This window comes from Carex rostrata, chromosome 6, assembly GCF_964058835.1.
Source record: "Carex rostrata chromosome 6, lpCarRost1.2, whole genome shotgun sequence".
Lineage (NCBI taxonomy): Eukaryota > Viridiplantae > Streptophyta > Magnoliopsida > Poales > Cyperaceae > Carex > Carex rostrata.
This window is the reverse complement of record NC_135923.1, coordinates 5766953-5786612: the sequence shown is the minus strand read 5'-3', so window position 1 is coordinate 5786612 and position 19660 is coordinate 5766953. Positions and strand designations below refer to the sequence as shown.

Sequence of the window (19660 nt, the reverse complement as noted above, 5' to 3'; positions counted from 1 at the left end):
TCATGTAAATGTAAAGAATTTATGTATCAAGTGTTTGTATCTAACAAATTCTATCAATTTTTTCTCTATATCACTGAATGATGTCTGAAAGTATCAATATCAAGTATTGCAAGTATTAATATCTTATAATGCAAATATGAATAGTTCATATATTAAGTGTTTGTATCTAACAAATTTTATTAATTTTTTTTTTCATATAGCACGGATGATGTCTAGAAGTGTAAATAGTTTATGTATCAAATTCCATGTACTTTCCCTCTCTACTCTTCATTTATTCTTTCTTTGAAATAAGTAAATATAGTATCTATATTCAGATAGTGATTAAGCCTTCAAATCAGATCTGTATTCTTTCTTTGGCAAACAGATCTTGAGGATATATAGTAAAAAAATATATATATATTCGAATCCCTACCCCTCAAACTAAATTTCTAAACAACTGATGCGTTCAGATCAGAATTAGCAACTTGCCTATAAGAAGCCATTGTTCTTCAAAATTCTGAATAAAAATGAACCTTTTACAAGGCTATAACATTGAAGAACTACAAAAATTATCACCAAGAGACCCATCAATTGTGGTACTTATCAGCGAACTGGTGAAGAGAAGAAAATTACAAGAGAGTACACAAGAAATCCAGCCATTAAAATCCCTCCATAAACAAAGGCTTGAGATGGTTGAGTTGGGTGACTGTATTTGATGCTGCAGCACTTCATCTTCTCTCTCTCGGACTGTATACTTCTCTCTACATAACTGTACACCAAAAATTCATAAAACACTGTTTTAAAACTAATAAACAAAGAGAAACATACTATTGTTGTATAGTGTTTTTTCTTAAAATATTTTGTTCATGTGCTAATTTTTATTATATTGTTCAATGAATTACTTGCAATAAACTTGATGCATCTTTGGACCAAACTCCCATCTTTCGGCTATACACTAATTTAAGCCATCGTCCAAAGCATTATTTAAATCCTACTGGTAATCTCTCTTTCTAATATCAATTGAAAAATAACCACATAAGCATAAAACTTACTGCTCAGTAAAAACTGCACTTTGAAGTATATCAGAGCTGTTTTGATGAGCATCCTCCAAACGGTGGTCATATAACAATGAAGACAAATCCACAAGCTGCTCCTCTATTTTCTGATACATGTCATATAATGACATAATTCATTTGAGACAATACTTTCTAAATTTTTTTATGCAAATGACACTATCATCTTTTCAGATAAATGCGAACAAAAGCCAACAATTGTTTTGAATATACATCCTTTAATCTGGCTCCTGCCTCTGAAGGCTCTATCTATAATTTTCACAAGTCCCAAGAGAATTGGCCATATGTAAATTTGGTTGAGCTAAAGGAAACAATTAAGAGGCAATTATGTCATTTTGCTAGATTTAACCCAAGTAGATGTTTTTGCAAAATACTTCAAAAAAAAAAGCTCAAGATTGAAACATCATAAATGCTTGGTCTATTCTAACGGATTTAGAGGTTAAATAGCAAAACCCAATCTTGTATAATGCAAAACTCCAACACAGCCAATAACAAGCTGAAAATAAAAAGAAACAGAAAAACCAAGCAGCAGTAATACTTACATCCAAGTACTGTTCAAGCCTTTCAACAAGTTCATGAGGTATTGGCTCCGGCAAATTTGTTTTCTTTTTGTAGAACTTTTCAATCCATAACTCAGCGACTGTTTTGTTTTTCCTCCCTTTAATAGGTTCACCTAATGGCGTCTTCAGGTGCTCTGTCGCAAAGGACTGTATCACCTGCAGTATTATAATAACTATTATCTTAATATACATTTCTTATAATAACCTTAAATGATAGACCTTGTGTGTTGCTTTTTTTACCTCTGATGTTTCTCTTATCTTGCGAAGAGCAGAATCAACTCGTGCATATATCGTACTTCTCTGCATAAAGTTGAAATTTTTGGGAACTAAGATGTCATTGACCAACAGTTGAAATTCCAGGTTAAATCATTTTAAAGCAGTCCAAACATATAGCTTAGGAGCCAGCAACTATACTTGCAACTTAGAAGTCACCTTAAAGCTATATTACTCAAGAAAATCTCCAAATGAGATAATTAACCAGAGTTACCAGATCTAATGAAATTTCAAACTCAAAGTCTATTTATGAAAACTCTGCCGAAATTTTATTAATTACCATCCTAATATTTTAAAATTCTGACCTTACCAGTGTTTTTTTGGAAATTTAAATTCTACCATCCACTGATCTGTGCAGAAGATCCCCCATCCACGCAGATCCAAATCTGCACAGAACCAATATTTTGAAAAATGGTTCAGTGCAGATTCAATCTGCGTGGGAACCATTTTTTTTTTGCAAAATCAATCTGCTCAGATTCAACTGATATATTTAAAATTTTCAGAACTTTCCAGTCGTGGGCCCCACATAGTAAATAAAGTACACTGGTTCATGACAAAAACAGTGTCCCGAGTTCAATTTCGTGGGTCCCACTGAGCATTTAAACTATTTAAAATAGATATTCGGTTAACTGCACGCTGCATCATTTCGCGGATCCCACTGAGCATTTAAATTAATCATATAACTGCATCTCCTTCTTAATTTCTTTCTAGTTCTGAGCAATTTGATTTTGCGTGGAACCTAGTTCTGCGCAGATTCAATCTGCATGGATTGGGGATCTTCTGCGCAGACCTGATCAGCGTGGATGGTAGAATTTGAATTTACAAAAATGCGCTGGTAAGGTCAGAATTTTAAAATATTAAGATGGTAACTAAAAAAATCTCGGAAAACTCTGAAGCCCCAGATCAAAATAATCACATATAAAAAGAGAATATCAAACAAACGCTACCTAGAGCATAAAAAATATTACGCTTGTGCCATTTTGGTCCTTGAAATTTCAAAATTCTTACTACCGGTAAGCATCATTTATTTATGTTTCTCAGATCAAGAAAGAAACAAAATAACCTTACACATACTGGCACAGAGCAAGTCAAATTGATGGAAAATCTGTCAGTAAAAAATTTTCTGATATCATGCCAAAACACGCTAGAATTTAGTCTAACTTTGGGATCATATGACAATAGGGGCCAAAAGAAAACTTTTAAACATCAAGGACCAAAACAGGACACAGTATGTGGATGCTCTTTCAAAAACAGTGCAATAATATTTAAGGAACAACAGTGCAATAACTTCAAAAACAAGAAAAATACAATAATAGTATTGGCCATACCAAGGCAACATCCTGAAGCATCTGGCTTATCTGAGATGAATTTGAGAAAGGGCCGAAAGGATGGCACCCAGCTGCCCAAAGCCAGTTTACAATTGGCCTCTCGTGAATATGTGATGCTCTTTCATATGGAGCACTTAGACCACCCACTGTGGAGGCCAAGCCAGCCAAAATATGCCGCTGTGACATCGAAGGAAAAGCATGTTGCTTCTTCGTCTCTGACACATAACTGACAAGTAGGAAAATTGAAGTGACTCTACATTTAGTCTGAATTGTTTTTCTCTTCGAAAAATTTCCCTTTCCTGATTCTCATAGCACACTGTATCTGTCAGAACAGTCTACAATACAAATTGGCTTACCCCATACCTCCACAACCAGATGAAGGGCACTTTTTAGGTAATGAAGAAGAAAAAGTGTTAAATAACAACCTCAAAAATCATACCTAAGAGGTATCTTTTCCTTATCATGCTGAAGTACAATGACCACATCTTTACTTGTCCAGACAAGGCTTTCATCTTCCATTAGAAGATTTGGATCGACATCGGCTAACGATAACACATAGCTGTTGACAGATGCAAAGAAAAGATAATGATTTAGCACCAGTGATTAGTGGGATAGGTTCAGAGGTACAAAATTTTAGCTCAATGGCAAGAACTTGCTAGAGATTATGATACATAGCAAGTACACTTTGCTTATTTGGCATTTCTATTTCAGATTTTTTTGTAATTATTTATTTAAACTTCTTTCTCTTTGCAATATAAAGACAATTATTCCCATTCTTTTTTTGGGGGGGGGGTATAACTGCAGAACAGGACTTGACTCGACCCACAATTGTGCTCACACAAGGACAGCACTACAACTCAGGTAAGACAAGTGCATTGAGGAAACTACAAGTTTACCCATGTCCAGAGGTAGGTTAACTTATCCAAAGTTATGCTTGTTTTGAAGACACAGGTAAACCTTAACATTCCATAACCTAATACCTCTTGGGGTCTTTTAATATTACATATTGTTGCATTCTAACTATTACTTCTGCACCCTTTAACTAAAAGACTTTCCACATATATAACAAACATGCACAAAATTTAGCAAGCACCACATGCATACCAAAAAGTCATATAGTAATCACAAAACAAAACAAAAAATGCATGAGAGAGAAGTTTACACAGGAATGACACGCGTCCCATATGTCCTGAACAGAGTATCCCCCTGCTGTTTCTTCTTCTCAAGCCTTCTCTTTTTCTTCTCAGACTTAGGGAGGTACGATTCCCATATTGGCTTTGACTTTACAACAGAGTCTTCTGCTATATCAGAATCACGAATCCAACCCTGTTAAATGAATACAAGAAATAAACAACACAATCTCAAGTCTGAACAAAGAAAAATATATATAGTTTATACATGCCTCTGTAAATGCACAATGCAGAGCTAAACAGCCCATATTAGGGGTGATTAATGAGCGAGCATGAGCGAGTTAGGGTATGCTCATGCTCGCTCATTAAGTAAATGAGCGAGTTGTAAATGAGCGAGCTTTTAATGAGCGAGTTATGAGCGGCTCACGAGTTATGACTTATGACTCATAACATAATTATATAGTGTGCCCACGCATAACAAAATTTGTTAAAAGTCATCATAACAAAATCCAACAAATTGTCATAATTCATTTAAATGAGCGAGTTGTTATGATTATTACTTGTTTTGGGTTTTAGGTGGAGGTTTTGGTTCTGCCGATTTACAAAAAAAAAATGAATATGAAACTAATGAATATTAGTATATTACACATGATTAAATGTTACATTGTGCTCATTATATTACACAAGATTAAATATGAAACTATGCTCACTATCTATCAATCTTAATGAGGCAAACTTGATGTTACACATAATTACATAGGATTAAATGTGGCAGGAATTAGATGTGGCAAATTCTTAATGAGCGAGTTATGAGCGAGTTGGGACATGCTCATGCTCGCTCATTAAGTAAATGAGCGAGTTTAAATGAGCGGATAAATGAGCGAGTTTAGGCGAGCTTTTAATGAGCGAGTTATGAGCGATTTACTCACCCCTAGCCCATATGCCCTTCTTTACATGAAAAACACAACACACATCGGTTCTCACTTCTCACCAAACTTCTCTAAAAAATACCAAAAATCTACAAACCCCTGTTCCTTTTCATCTCTAGAGAAGAAATAACAGAGGCAAAGAGGTATTGGGAAGATTATTGAGTAATGAAGAAGAGTCCATATTGTGTATATGTTTTTCTGGAGTAAGACATGAGCATCTCACCTTCCAAGGCAACATGAGAGTTTAGGATTTTGTAAGGGGTATAAGCAAATTAGTTTGGCCTCAGGAACATGAATTCATCTTTGCATTATTTTACCATAACTAAACATCAAAAGCAATCGTTTTAAGGGTTATTTACCAAATTTACAAAATTGAGGGCTAAATCTAAGAAGTTCAAAGATATAGCATACAAAAATAAAACAAACTTACCTGACGAAGGAAGAATTTACTGGAAAGTGAAGGATCTGACATTTCAAGTAAACCAGCTGCAAGGACATCAGCAGAGCGCTCCATTTCCTAAATGAAAATTATAAAATTTTACAAAACAAGAAGAGTAATAGAGTGATTAACAGTGTTGGCATGCAATTGAAAGGGCATGGGTTTGAATCCCACTCTTGAATATTGCTGTCTCTGACTTTTAATTTGCAGCTCGCCGGGGTCTAGGGTTTCTGGGTGGCTAGGCAGGTAGAACAATGACGGGGTTGGAAAAAATTTAAATGGGGGTCAAGCACCACATTAAACATCAATATAATGATCATATCAAAAGCATAAATCGTAACTATGGGGGTCAATAATTGCATGATTCTCACATTTTTATGGGGTTCAATTTGATTTTTCTTTTAAAAGAATAATTTATACCATAAAAAGTACTGTACATATGTATATAACATTGAAAAGAATGATGGACATTGACCCCCATTCACAGTGCTTAAATCTGCCTATGGGTAGGAATATGGATTCATGTGTGTGTGTGTGTGTGTGTGGTTGGAGGGGGTGGTAACTGGTAAGTGTTGCTAGAATTCGGTATATTTGGATAGCTTTGCTCCCAATTTTAGGAAGCGGCGGTATTCGAAAGAAAAAAATGCCTCAGGAGAAGGGTTGCATGAAAATAGAAGGAAAAAAATATTTATAAAGATAAATGCACACAGATGACCTCTTTTAATATAGCACCGTCCAAATAAGTTCTTGTATGAACATGAAAACGACCATCAGTCTTTGTCTCTTGAAGAGAGTGACCCCGCATGGCCTTGGAAACAGCAATAGCCAACTTTTCATGCTGATGCAATGCATGTGAGCCTCCGATTATTATAACCTCTTGTCCAGTGTGTGCCATTTTCTTCACCTGATGGACATGATAAAGTACAAAAGTTTTCAATGGCATCTAAAAAGTATTGTATGAGCCATAAAAGGCAAAATAAATGTAACAAAAGAGCCAAGATATTATTAGTGTAACATAAGTTGGACCATCCATTAACTTATAAAACATGCGATGTTTAAGCAACAAATGACCAAACTAGGTTTAGTTAGATTAATATTAAATCATGCACCCCACAAGTTTAGGCTTTGTACCTCTCGTTCAATTGCTTGAATATCTATGCTGTAATTATGGCCTGGTTGGAGAATGTTATATCTGTTATGGTTTTGAAGCACAATAATAGGTACGAGCAGCCTTGTGGTCAAGTCAACTGATTCAAACCTGGAAATAACAAAGATTGTTTTGCAGATTAAACATTGCTTTGTATTCTTAATGCCTTTTGTAATTATCATTTTCTCCTAAATTTCAGTTGTAGTGTTTACCTAATATCTGGAGCTATGACATGCTCAATTGTAATAGAAATTAATGCACTGAGCTGCCCCATAAAAAGATCGTGACTGGAACTGGGACTTGGAGAAGCAGTGCCTCTTGGGAATAACAAATGTGAAAGCCGAGGCAAGCTTCTGTAACTAACACTACCTTCCTCTGTTTCTATTTTACCATATGTGCAAGGCCCTGCTGAAAGATCTATTACTACAAATCTGCAATAAAAAAAAAATGATTTAGAAGGAGAAAATATAGTTAGATGCAAAAAGAATTTAAAGTTTTAAACTATTCCTCATCTCATATAGACAATCCAAAGATAGTGAGAAAACATAACCAAAAAACTACACATGGATCTTGCCATGACCAAGCACACACCGAATTAAGATAGTAGAGCTACGGCATAGGTATGTTTGGATGCATGATTATAGCACTAACCAGAAATAATGTTGTCAGAATAAAGATGTGGTTTAGACTGCCGGCAATTAGAATAAAATAACTCAAAGAAGAAAACAACTCATACATATAAGCTTTAAGTTAAAATTCAGCATTTATAATCAGCAAGAACATGTGCCCTCAGATCAGCATTCAAGAAGCAACTGGAAGGATACTGTGGCACAAAATTGTGCACTAAGGTTACAAATATCCAGACTCTCAAGCCAATGGGACACCAGGAAAAAATAATACAGACGATATACATTCAGAATTCTGGAAAACAGAAAAAACAGAATTAAAGAGGAGTATCATATAGCATTCTTTTTTCTAATAGAGTAATAGCTATTCTTATGGGACCTAATAAATGAAACACATTATAACATGATTTGTTGGGCAAGTCCAGACTACAGCAGACAATCAATTATTGACACATTAGTTATGTCATTACTAGTAATTTATAATATATAGCATTCAGTTAATTAACTTAGTTCGTCATATGCTTGCATACTATCTAATGAAATATTAAGAGAAGAATGAGATGCCTCGTCAGCCTCTAATTTGGCAACTTTGCGCAAAATTTTAGTGTAGTTGCAAAGAATGCTCACAATTTCTCAAGTTTGCAATGAATGCTGAAACGTTTGGAGGTGACTGAATGGATTAAATCTTAAATAATCATATTTAGTCCTCCTGACAAACAAGCTCTTTTTTGCTCGAGGCCAAATTTCAGTAAAAATGAAATCAAACAAACTTATATCTAGGGTTGCACGGACTAGAGATTGAGTTGCCACACAAGTAGGCAAAATTTTGGTTACTTTTTATCCTGGCTTGATGACTAATTGCAGTGATTTGCACACGACAAACAATGCCCAGTGCTAGACGCACATGTAACAAATGTTGGTTGTCCTATGCAGAAAGAACATTTATGAAAACAAATTTAGCAAAAAATCCAACATAAATACAGGGCATCCGTGCACATATCTAATCAAAGAGATAATGAGTACAATAAAAAGAATGAAAAAGAAAATAATGCTATTTAGAGTTTGGCCTTTACCTTCCAGAACTCAACCAAACTTGAGTGGCACCACCTCCGTTGTACCTGTACCGGTATATGTAATCTCCTTCTTGTCTCTTTAGCTCCTCTTCAGTTAATGCATTCATCGTCCCATACATTAGCCGATTAATATCAGTTCCGTTATTTCTTGGATCCATTCTGACCTGCATAGATGCTTTAATTAGTCTTCTTCTTACATAACACATAAGAAACACGATATGTATATAATATAAATAAAAGAGGAAAGTCTGATCATGCACCAATGATTCATTGGTTAAATTATTTGCCGATTATTTGTCTTATGGTATTTGTTAAATGGTGCTTCAGTCAGTCCCCTTACATTGTTGACATGTCAGATGCTGATGTGGCATCAGTGAGAAACAAAATATAGACAAGTGTACGACTCTGACCTTGGACTACAACTGTACTCTTAGGTGCTAGCTGACAGATAAGTTTAATTGAATAAGTACAATCAGGGGGTATAATTGGGCATGAGTCCAACATTTGAGGGGCCAAATTAAAACTGTCATCACAGAAGGGAAAATAGTGCACAAGATACATTAAGGAATTGTTAAATACATGCATTTAACAAAGCTTACTTTGTCAAAATTGACAACAAAGATTGCAGCAGGAACGGGCCGATCCATTTCAGTGGCAGAATAACCACCACTCTCCACATCAAAAATGAAGGAATAAAGCCTTTGAAATATGGGCTCTACAGTTGTAGCTTCCACCTCATATAGAGGCAGTTCCTTTCCATATTCGCTCTGAAAGTGAAAGGACAAAGCATGTGAGTAACTCAAAAGAGACAAGTTGAGACAATAAGACGTCAAATTGGCAGAAGCAAGAGTACGGACAAAGTTTGAGAATCACAAGATGGCCTTTGAATTTCTCTCTCTTATTTCAAAGGAAAGAATGTATAAGCAGCATAAGCTGAAATCTGTCTCCTCTTAAATCATCTTATCCAGCCAAAAATCAATATATTAAAGCAAATAAAACTCACCTCTCTAGCTGTTCCAGCAGGTACCATTCCATCCCTCAGTGACTTTTCCAGAGAAATCAGCTCAGGTTGACCAACCTACCAAATTACCAAAATAAAATACTTAAGTTTCAAATACCATCATCTTAAAATAATTCCTTTCTAAAAAGTTAAGCTTACATGTATGGCATTGTAAATGATGTGATGCTCTATATCAATCGGCTCGCCAGTCTCTAGACATGAAGGCCGGTGAGTAGGGAAACTTAACTTCAAAAAATCTTCGAGCTTTCTGGCATCGATCGAGTACCTATACCCTCCATCAGCATTAAAACCAACAAGAACAACATTGACCTCAAGAGGGACCTGAAATGGTACCTGAAATATACAAAATATGAGACATTGATGATAACAGTTACACAATATTTGAAGGAATACAAAAGGGGAACTTAAATTCAGAAAAGATGAGCATGGGAAAACCCACCACTTGTGGAACCAGACAATAAGCAATCTCTCCCTTCTCGAATATATTATCATTTTTGGGTCCCTTTTTACAAGTTTGTAAATATTTTGATCAACCACCAATCAGTACCAACTAGACACTCATTCACTCATTTTTTGACTTTTTCTTTGATTCATTTGAATTGCCATAAAAAATCAACGAAACCAAAATTATCTAAAGAGGACAACTCCTGCATTGCTAAGTTCTACTGCCGATTTAGACCTTGACTATAATAAGAAAAAAACCAAGCTTGCTACGAGGCTGGGATTGTCATCACAAATAAATCACATGAAGAGATGAAAAGTTCAGCTTGGTACTTTCTCTATTTTCTTACTAATTTCAATCTCATTTCCTCAAATTCCCCCCAAAATCAGCCTAATTAATATCCAGCGATAAAACTAGAGATGATGTATGGAAAAACATATACTAAGGGAGCTACACAGCTGAGCACTGGTGTCGCTATAATTCAGGGTTTAATCTCACCGATGATCACATGCATAATTCATAAAGTACTTCCTCTAAATCAACCGGTTCCCATCTAAAACCCTTCAATTTCCTCAAATCAGCCTTATTGAATTCCAAACTTGAAAAGTAAAAGACAAATCACACAAGAGTACGTAAACAGATATAGGGAACTGAAAAACACAAACCTCGGCGCGTGTGTGGAGCATGCGGCGCACATCGGCGCGAACACTTTCCTGTACATCGTGAAAAGCGCCGTGGTGCCAGTGCGGGTGGCCGGGATCTCGCCGGAAAGCCTGCCTAGCTGGTCGGGCCCCCGGTAAGAGGAGAAACGAAGATAAGAAAAAGAGTAGAAGAGGCGATCGGATCAGGGATTTCATCCAATTTGATTGTGGCGGGATCGACTGGAGAAAGGTGGGCAAGAAGGGAGCAAGAGCTGTCTGATCTCAGTCGCATGACTCGGCGGTGACGGGAACTCTTTTTTTTTCGTTTCCCGAATTCATATCACCTAAGGTAACTCAAATTTGAGATTAGATATTCACCGTCCGATCTTCTTTGGCACGAATATTAAAGAGGCTCCGTGCATTCCATTTCGGACCGGATTGATCCAGATTCTCATCGGATGATATGTATCTGAACTCAAAATTTGAGTTACCTCAGAGATTTCAGGCTCTATGTCCGTCTTCAGATATCACGAGTTTACAAGTGCATTTTATACACTTGTTAAAAACTTAAGAGGGTTTCAAATTCCTTTATTTATAAAAACTTTAATAATTTAAAAGAGTGAGTCTATGGTACTATGCATATTACAATTTGGCACTGTGCTACGGCTCTATATTCGAGTTTTTAAATTCTAACGGTCGATTCGAACCGTTCATCTTGTTCTCCATATTAATATGTGTTTGGAGACCAAATTTTATCTTTTTTGAAATTTTTTTACTATTTTTTTAGATTTATTGAAAATCACTGTTTTTGGATGGTCCAGAATTTTCAGATCAAGTGATTTTCTAAATATCTAAAAAAATAGTAAAAAAATTTCAAAAAATGTAAAATTTGGTCTTCAAACACATATTAATATGGAGAACAAGATGAACGGTTCGGATCGACCGTTAGGATTTGAAAATTCGAATATAGAGCCGTAGCACAATAATAACCCGTGATATGCATAGTACCATAGACTCACTCAATTTAAAATTTAAAATTTAAAAGTTAAAATAAAACAGTTGGATATGATCTACATCGTTTTATTTATGCACGTATAAAAAATTATGACATTTCAATTTTATTTTGATTGTTATCAAGAATATGTAAAAAACGCACTAATGTGAATGATTTCTAGATGTTGATTTTTAAAGTTATTAATTCACATAAAAATAAAATTGAAATGTGATAATCTTCTATGAGCACATAGAGAAAATAACATAGATCACATTTAATAATTTTATTTTGACTTTTAAATTTTAAATTTTGAATTATTAAATTTTAAAAAAATAGAGAGGCATTTGAACCCTCAAAACTTAAAATGCGCAAGTCTGCGAGTTAAACTGAGTGTATGTGCTCGAAGTTCGTAATGTTATGCATCTTAAGAAAAATGTTTTTCTTTTTTGTTCGAATATATTAATTTAGTCAAACTATTTGCTCATTTAGAAATTAGACGCAGTCTTGCTCATTTATGCATCTTAGAAATTAGACGCAGTCTTGTCAAATGTTTGAAAAAATGTAATAACCACATTGCTCATTTAAAAAGCTAAAATGGACAAAAAGATCCGAGTCCGTGTCCTGCCCGGTACCGGAGTTACAATTTAAAAAAATTGACGGTCCAGATTAAACCTAGCTGGGCCAAACTCAATCTGGAGCAAATTGGGACGGTAGGGGGTCTGCTTTGAGATTCGTGCCACATGAAAAGAATGGTCCAGATTTATAGCTTGCACCTCAGATACCTGAGGTGATACAGATTCAAAAGATCCAGTGACTGTCGTTGGATTAAGAACGAATGAACAATAGATTTTCGGCACCACACCGAATTACACGTAAACGTGGCACGATCCCAGTCGAGCAATTAGAATTCGGTGCCTATTATAAATATAGGGGGTCCGTTTTGAGATTCGTAATGGATTAATGAACGGTCTCGATTTACAAATTCTACCGTCCAGTACAAAACTGGACTTGAATTCGATTCCTGCCTCTTCTTTATTTGAATTTAGATCCGGTGCAATACTGACCAAGTAGAATGGGATTTGAGTCATCAGTTTTAATCTGACACAAATCTCAAAACAGATTTCGTATATCGAAATAGACACCAAATTTCAATCATTCGACTGCGAATTTGCCAGCTCTTATTGTGCTCGGTCCGGTACATAGGTGGATACGGACACCTTTTATAGTTTTATTTGATCTGTTTTGTTAACTGGATGGGCTTCAGACTAGAAGGCCTTATAATTTTTAGAGAAAATTAGGATCAATTCATGGAGCCCTGTATAAATTTAGGAAAAATTGTGATCAGCACTGATTGTAGTATAATCAAAGGTGCACAATTAATTTTGTCTAATAAAGCAAACACACAGCCTCTGTCACAGCTCCCTCACAAACTTGTAGAGAAAAATGTGATAGATTATAGATATATATACCTACCCGCAATTTTTATTGATAGGAAAAAAAATTAAAAAAATTAAAAATAAGAATGCAGTATTGTGCCATGGCGTCCCCGAGGGACGCCATGCCATACTTCGGTTCTGAACAAAAAAAATTAATTTGCTGCGGGATGCCATGCGCTACATCAACAAAAAAAAAAACAAATAACTGGGACGCCATGCCCTACATCAACCCCAAAAAAAAGCCAATTAACTGGGACGTATTAAAACTTATAAATACGTATTGAATTTGTCTTATGGCAGATGGCACCATTCATAATTAACAATTAGGAATACCTATACTTCTATACAGTTCATAAATTATGATGTGAACCCAATCAAATTTATTATTCTTGGCTGATAATATAAAGCCAATCAATTTTAACTAAGCTAAAGCCTTATCACCTTTTTGTACCTGTTGTATTTCATGCTTGGTAATTTTTTTTTCAAGTCTGTGTCAAATACCAATATTGAAAAACAAGGCATCAACCAAATCTATATATTTATTAACGGACCATAGTGGCCTGTGGCGGCCTAGTTTCTACTCTTTTTTTTTTTTTTTTTTTCCGTTGAACCATAGATCGGCATGGCGTTCCAGTTGATTGGTTTTATTTTTTGGGGTTGATGTAGGGCATGGCGTCCCAGTTATTATTTTTTTTTTTTTGGGTTGATGTAGCGCATGGCGTCCCACAGCGAATTAATTGGTTTTTTATTTTCCTGCAGAACCGAAGTATGACATGGCGTCTCTGAGGGACGCCACGGCACAATACTGCCTTCTTATTTTTAAAATTTCTCCGCAACGCTTCTTATTTTTAATATTTTTAATATTTTTTTCCTATCAATAAAAATTGCGGTATACCTATAAAACTCTAAATTTTGGCTCATAATATTATTGATATGTACAACTTGTTAGGAAGTCACATGGTTAAATTGAAACCAATAAAAATGTAATTTTCTTTTTCAATTTAAAAAAAAAACAAATGTAATACATATTTACCTTATTTTCTGTGAATGTTAGTGGATATATAGACCCAAGTCTATCTAGAAAAATCATCCTAAAATATAACATACAGTATCTAAATCAAGAAAAGGAAATTATTATTAAGTTAATTTCAATTAAATTTTAATATTAAACTTTTTATTGGATTATGATTGTCCAATATTTTACTCTGCCCTGCAAATCCTCATCTCCTGATCTCTCCTACCTACATCATCACTAATCTGCCTTCTCTACAAAGGCCTAACCTCAACACTCTTCCCTTCATCCTCAACCTAAGATGAGGAGGACATGTCAGACTTTGCCACACGGCATCACTTGTTGGCCACAGACCTTGATTGTAGGATTAGTGAGATGAGAGAAAACTGAGAGAGACCTTGATTGTAATGACAGAGAGAGATTTGTTCATGAGCTCCTGATATAAGCCATTGTTTGTGCCGACAATTGTGCACTTAATGCTGTATCTCTATAGTTAATAATGAAGTTTGTTATTCCGTGGCCTTTCAGCAGAATAGATCTCAACCGAATCACTTACAATTATTTTGTTGCTTGCTTATATTTTTTCTGACTCGATTTGGTCCGCGATAATATATATATATTTTTCTTTCAAGAGAGTACAATAAATTGGAATTCATTAGTTATTGGACAAATGGATATCGCACTCGTCAGGCCTCAAACAGATCAACTTAATTTTGCCTTCGGAATACAGAGAAGTAACATGATTTGAAGTTTTGAAGACCCAGTGCTTTGCAAAGGAAAAGCACATGATGCTTTTAATTTAATTTTTTTTGTTTCTTTTTTTAATCCCTCTGTTTACAGATGTTGATCAAACTTGAAACGACTATCAAGTGTAAGTTCAGTTCATAATTAAAAATAGGGAGCACCTAGCTATTTTCGTAACAATCCCTTTACTTGAATAACTATTAACTACTTAGGGGGACCACTTACTATTTAAAGACCATATAATATTTGAAAGATTTTACAATTGACGCGCACAAGTATTCATATATAATGCATTAAGTATTCATCTATAACACATCAAATATTTATATCTAAGATATTAAGTATTAAAAAAAAAACACGTTTTTAGAAGTGGTTTTTTTTTTCCATTCAATGTAATCAATATTTCTAACGATCGGTGAGGAATTTTGCAAATCTAAAATTATGAATGTTTTCTACATAATTTTATCTTTCAAATGAGATTCATGATGACATACTTTCGAGTTGTCCGTTACACAAGTATCCATCCTTATCGAAAAAGTATTCATCCTCATTGTGCAAGTACAAATAGAAAAACTTAACACATCACTTATTCATCTTTTACACGTTTTTAGAGGTGATTTTTTTCCTCCGTTCAATCTAACTAATATTTCTGACGATCTGTGAGTAATTTTGCAAATTTAAAACCACGAATGTTTTTTACAAAATTTTATTTTTCAAATGAGATCCATGATGACATACTTTCGAGTTGTCCGTTGCACAAGTATTCATATCTTATCACGCAAATATTCATATCTCATCGTAAAAGTATTCATCCTCATCGTACAAGTGTAATACAAAAACTGGACACATCACTCATCCATCTTTTACACATTTTTAGAGATGATTTTTTCTTCTATGTTCAATTTAAACAATATTTCTGACGATTTGTGAGGAATTTTGTAAATCTAAAATCACGAATGTTTTCTACACAATTTTATCTTTTAAATGAGATACATGATGATATATTTTCGAGTTATCCGTTGCACAAGTATTCATATCTTGTCACGCAAATATTCATACCTAAGATATTAAGTATTCATTTATACGCATTGAAGTATTCATTCTAAGACATCAAGTATTCATTCGTATACCTCTATTTTTTTCAAATTTTTTTATATCATTTCTTAGTACACAGTGGCTTAATTTATCATTAATAAAACTTTGTTCTTTGTAAATAACTCTCTATTTTATGAGGAAAGAGAACATAGACATGAAAGAGATTAATTGCATCCACAAATACAAAAATATTTTGATATGTTCGACAGTGGTGGATCTGACCCGACAAAGGCGTGCTCAAGTATTCATTCATACACATTAAAGTATTCATTCATACATGTTGAAGTATTCAATCCGGCAGAGGCGTGCTTGATTGGGATGGAGTGACGGATGATCTCTGGCAGAACGTCCGTTGGAGCGGGAGCTACAGGCATAGATGGAAAAAATGGAGGCGGAGGCAGAGGTGGAGGTATGAGAGGGAGGGAGCTTATCATATTTACTATTTCAAGGTGGGAGAGGGTGGGAGGTGGGAGAGGGAGAGAGCTTATCGATGGAAAAACGGAGGCAGAGGCAGAGGTGGAAGAGGGAGGTAGAGGCGGAGGTGGGAGAGAAAGGCGGAGGCATAGGTGGGAAAGGGAGGCGGAGGTGGAGGTGAGAGAGGGAATTGGGAGAAGAAGATGGAGGTGAGAGAGGGAATTGGGAGAAGAAGATGGAGGTGGAAGATGAAGAGAAAAAGAGAAAATAAATAAAGGTTGTTAAAAATGGTAGTTATAGTTAAAATAAAAAGTTAGTTAGTTAAGGGATGAATGAAGGATGGATAGGTGGGGATATTATAATTACCCTTAAAAACAATCCAAATCCGTTTCTAATATTAGAGTAAAGAACACTCATAAAGGGATTTAGAGAAATTTACAGTTTAGTTTACACAAGTAGTTAACAAAATTTAACATGCAATTACATGGATCAATGAAGAATCAAGCTTGGACTAGCTGTCGAACATTCATCGGGTAAATATAGTTTGTATCACCATCCAGCAATTTTTTTGCAATGATGCTATTTGAAGCTTCACTTGGATGGTACGCGTCCCAGAAAATATACTTGGATCTGTCTCCACAGACCTTCGACGGGCCCGGCCCGCACGGTGTGATGCCACCGTGCTCGCCGATGAGGAAACAACATGCTCTATCAGGGAACTCAAATCCTTCAAAAAAAACATGAGAAATCAACAAAGAACTGACGAATTTTAAGTCTTAATTAATAGAATTTAATTTGCTATATCAGGAATATTTCGAAAATTGGATTTTTATGCATTGAGAAATAGTAATCACAAAGAGGTTCATTAATTTGTCATGCTTTAACATATAAATTAATTTTCTCCAACATTTCTTTATTGGTTTTTAATTGGATTTTATTTGTGGTCTTTCCCAATTTTTCTAATCTCAGTTCTTTCCAATGAATGACTATTGATGAATTCCTTTGATGCATGGAACAAAAGCAATACAACATTCAGAAATGTTACCAAAGGGAAATGTGTTTGTAAAGTACTGTCAAAGCTGAGAAAAATGAGGAAAATAAATTAAGAACCATAACAAAAATAAGTAAAATTTGATGAAAGAAAATTTTAGTAATACCATAACTCTTGTAGTTGCTAACAATATCGTTCACAATGCGATAGGCATCTGCATATACAAACAGAGAGCCCTCGAGATTCTTGCTTAGATCGGCAACTAGATCTTTCAGCTTCGTATTGAAGCCTTGTGCTAACTGATTTGCCAAAGCTACACAACCGCTGCCTCCTAAATTTTGGGTGTCCCTGAGGTAAGGGATGCAACCGATAGGTCCCACGTTCACCACAACAATCTTACGCGCGCCCAATGAATAAAGCCTCTGATAATACGGCATATAAGAAGCAATTGGTACCATAATGAATCATCTCATTTGTCACTGGTAAACATAACATTAGCATGTACTATTGATATCTTGTATTTCCTTTTACTTAAGAAAAGCTTTAATTCCTTTATGGATGAAACGTCTTCATTAGTACAAAATTATGCATCTATTACACTAATAATGCGATTTAAATGTAGCATTGTGGTATGCACAAAGATAACTAGAAAATAAAGAAAATTACAGTAAGCTGAAGCCGGTATTTGGAAATAAGCATCTGTATGAAAGCATCAGATGGAACGAGCGCTCTCTCAGCGACAGAAAATATAGGGATAAGATAATTGTTGATAAAATCATTTGATCCCATTGTGATCGAGAAAAGAGATTTCTTCATAAAATTGCTTGCATTTTCGGTACCAATACTTGAGATTATATACTTCCTAGTCTTTTCAAAGTTGTCTATCTGCGCATCTAAATTAAATCTCCCTCCCTGTAAAAAGCAACAATTTGAATTCATGTATTTGATCTAATCGAAGCATCTGCATGTACAAATTTTCTAGAGGAATCTGTTATAAAAAAAAAAAGATACAAGGACATTTGTATCTACAGGTACAGAGAAAGACCATTGAGGGTTTGGCATCAGTTGTGACTCCACATATGCTATCCTAGAAGTGGTAAGTAGATGTCATGGTTTGCATGTGGATCGTCTGATTGAAATTAGTCGGTTCAAATAAGATAAATGTATTTCCTTGAAAGGTCAAGGTGTATCCCTGCCATCGAGTTTTTTATCAGACGGTTCATAAGAACTATGGTAGTAGATGCCGGCACATTTATCACAATAGATTCAATTGAAGTGGACCAAGGAAACAGAAGGCACTAATTTAAAAAATAATAATAAATAAAAACAAAGAAACTATATTTATTTGTTGATTTTACATTATGGTCATATGATGTTACTCTGTCTGAGAAAGTAACCAAATGGATTGTGCTTACAAAAAGTGCGCCGGTGTCATTGAGAATGCCCCCAGCTCCTGACGCATAATTGACTCCTTTGAGCACCACTGGCCCGGTCGTACTCGGTGCCATATAAGGTGGTGTGAAATTTCCTATGCCCAGCTCATTGCCTAAAGCATCAAAAACACAATTCATCAAGTCAGAAAAATCAACAATACAGGTAGTGTGACACATAAAACAAGCAAACGAGGGATTGATACATTCGGACCTAGGATGTCAATAATTGTCCGTCCATTTGTGAATCGTCCAGTCGGGACTTGATTAGGGAAATCAATCCCGTTTGGAGGATAATTAGCCTTTGACAATGTGGGGATGTAATCGTTGTTTCCTACATCGACTAAAGAATCCCCAAACACAAAATTAGCCGGTGTATCGTATCCAACACACATAACTGACATGTAAGAAAGGTTTGCAAAAACAAATACAACCATCATTGTTCTAAAATGAGTAATATAGATAAAAGAGGCCATAATAGCAAACAGTATGTTAAAATGTAAAGAAGTTCCTAAGGGAAGAAAAGATACAGGAACAGAGGTTCTCAAAAGACATGAAAGAAATGGAGAAACTAATAAGATTTCTTCCAATTCACATGTCAAGAAAGAGAATGGTGAAGAGAAAGGTTTGACAAAACTCTGATGGTCAGAGGAGCTATAAATGGGGAGAGATATGAAACTGAACCAGCATTGCGAGAGGATAGTGGCCTCAGGCCTTGTAGTAAATGGAGGAGAAGCTATGAAAGGTTTCCATAGGTTTTCCTTGAATAGACAGCATCCAATTGTCGATTTCATACCCCCTCAAATATCTGATTTAGATGAGTAAATCTCCACCGTTTAAAACTAACCGACTCTCTAAGAAATTTGCATGGTTCAAATCTGCA

At 35.2% G+C, this 19660-nt stretch overlaps 2 protein-coding genes across 2 annotated transcripts; both read right to left on the bottom strand.

Annotated features, from left to right (window-relative positions):
- Nucleotides 1-456: 456 nt before the first annotated feature.
- On the bottom strand, nt 457-10974 carry LOC144555282 (uncharacterized). Its single transcript, XM_078303562.1, has 16 exons — nt 10686-10974; nt 9717-9911; nt 9561-9635; nt 9157-9324; nt 8558-8721; nt 7071-7289; nt 6843-6969; nt 6427-6615; nt 5703-5789; nt 4376-4539; nt 3653-3772; nt 3214-3439; nt 1853-1912; nt 1595-1768; nt 1032-1141; nt 457-748 (listed from the first exon to the last, which is right to left on the bottom strand). The coding sequence occupies exons 1-16, from the start codon at nt 10875-10877 to the stop codon at nt 583-585; spliced, it is 2436 nt and encodes an 811-aa protein (XP_078159688.1). The 5' UTR covers nt 10878-10974; the 3' UTR covers nt 457-582.
- Nucleotides 10975-16751: 5777 nt separating this feature from the next.
- On the bottom strand, nt 16752-19439 carry LOC144555890 (GDSL esterase/lipase At4g16230-like). The gene is made up of 5 exons (XM_078304328.1): nt 18992-19439; nt 18763-18893; nt 18014-18259; nt 17514-17769; nt 16752-17083 (listed from the first exon to the last, which is right to left on the bottom strand). Exons 1-5 carry the CDS (start codon nt 19251-19253, stop codon nt 16857-16859), a joined length of 1122 nt encoding a protein of 373 aa, XP_078160454.1. The 5' UTR covers nt 19254-19439; the 3' UTR covers nt 16752-16856.
- Between the last annotated feature and the right edge of the window lie 221 nt (nt 19440-19660).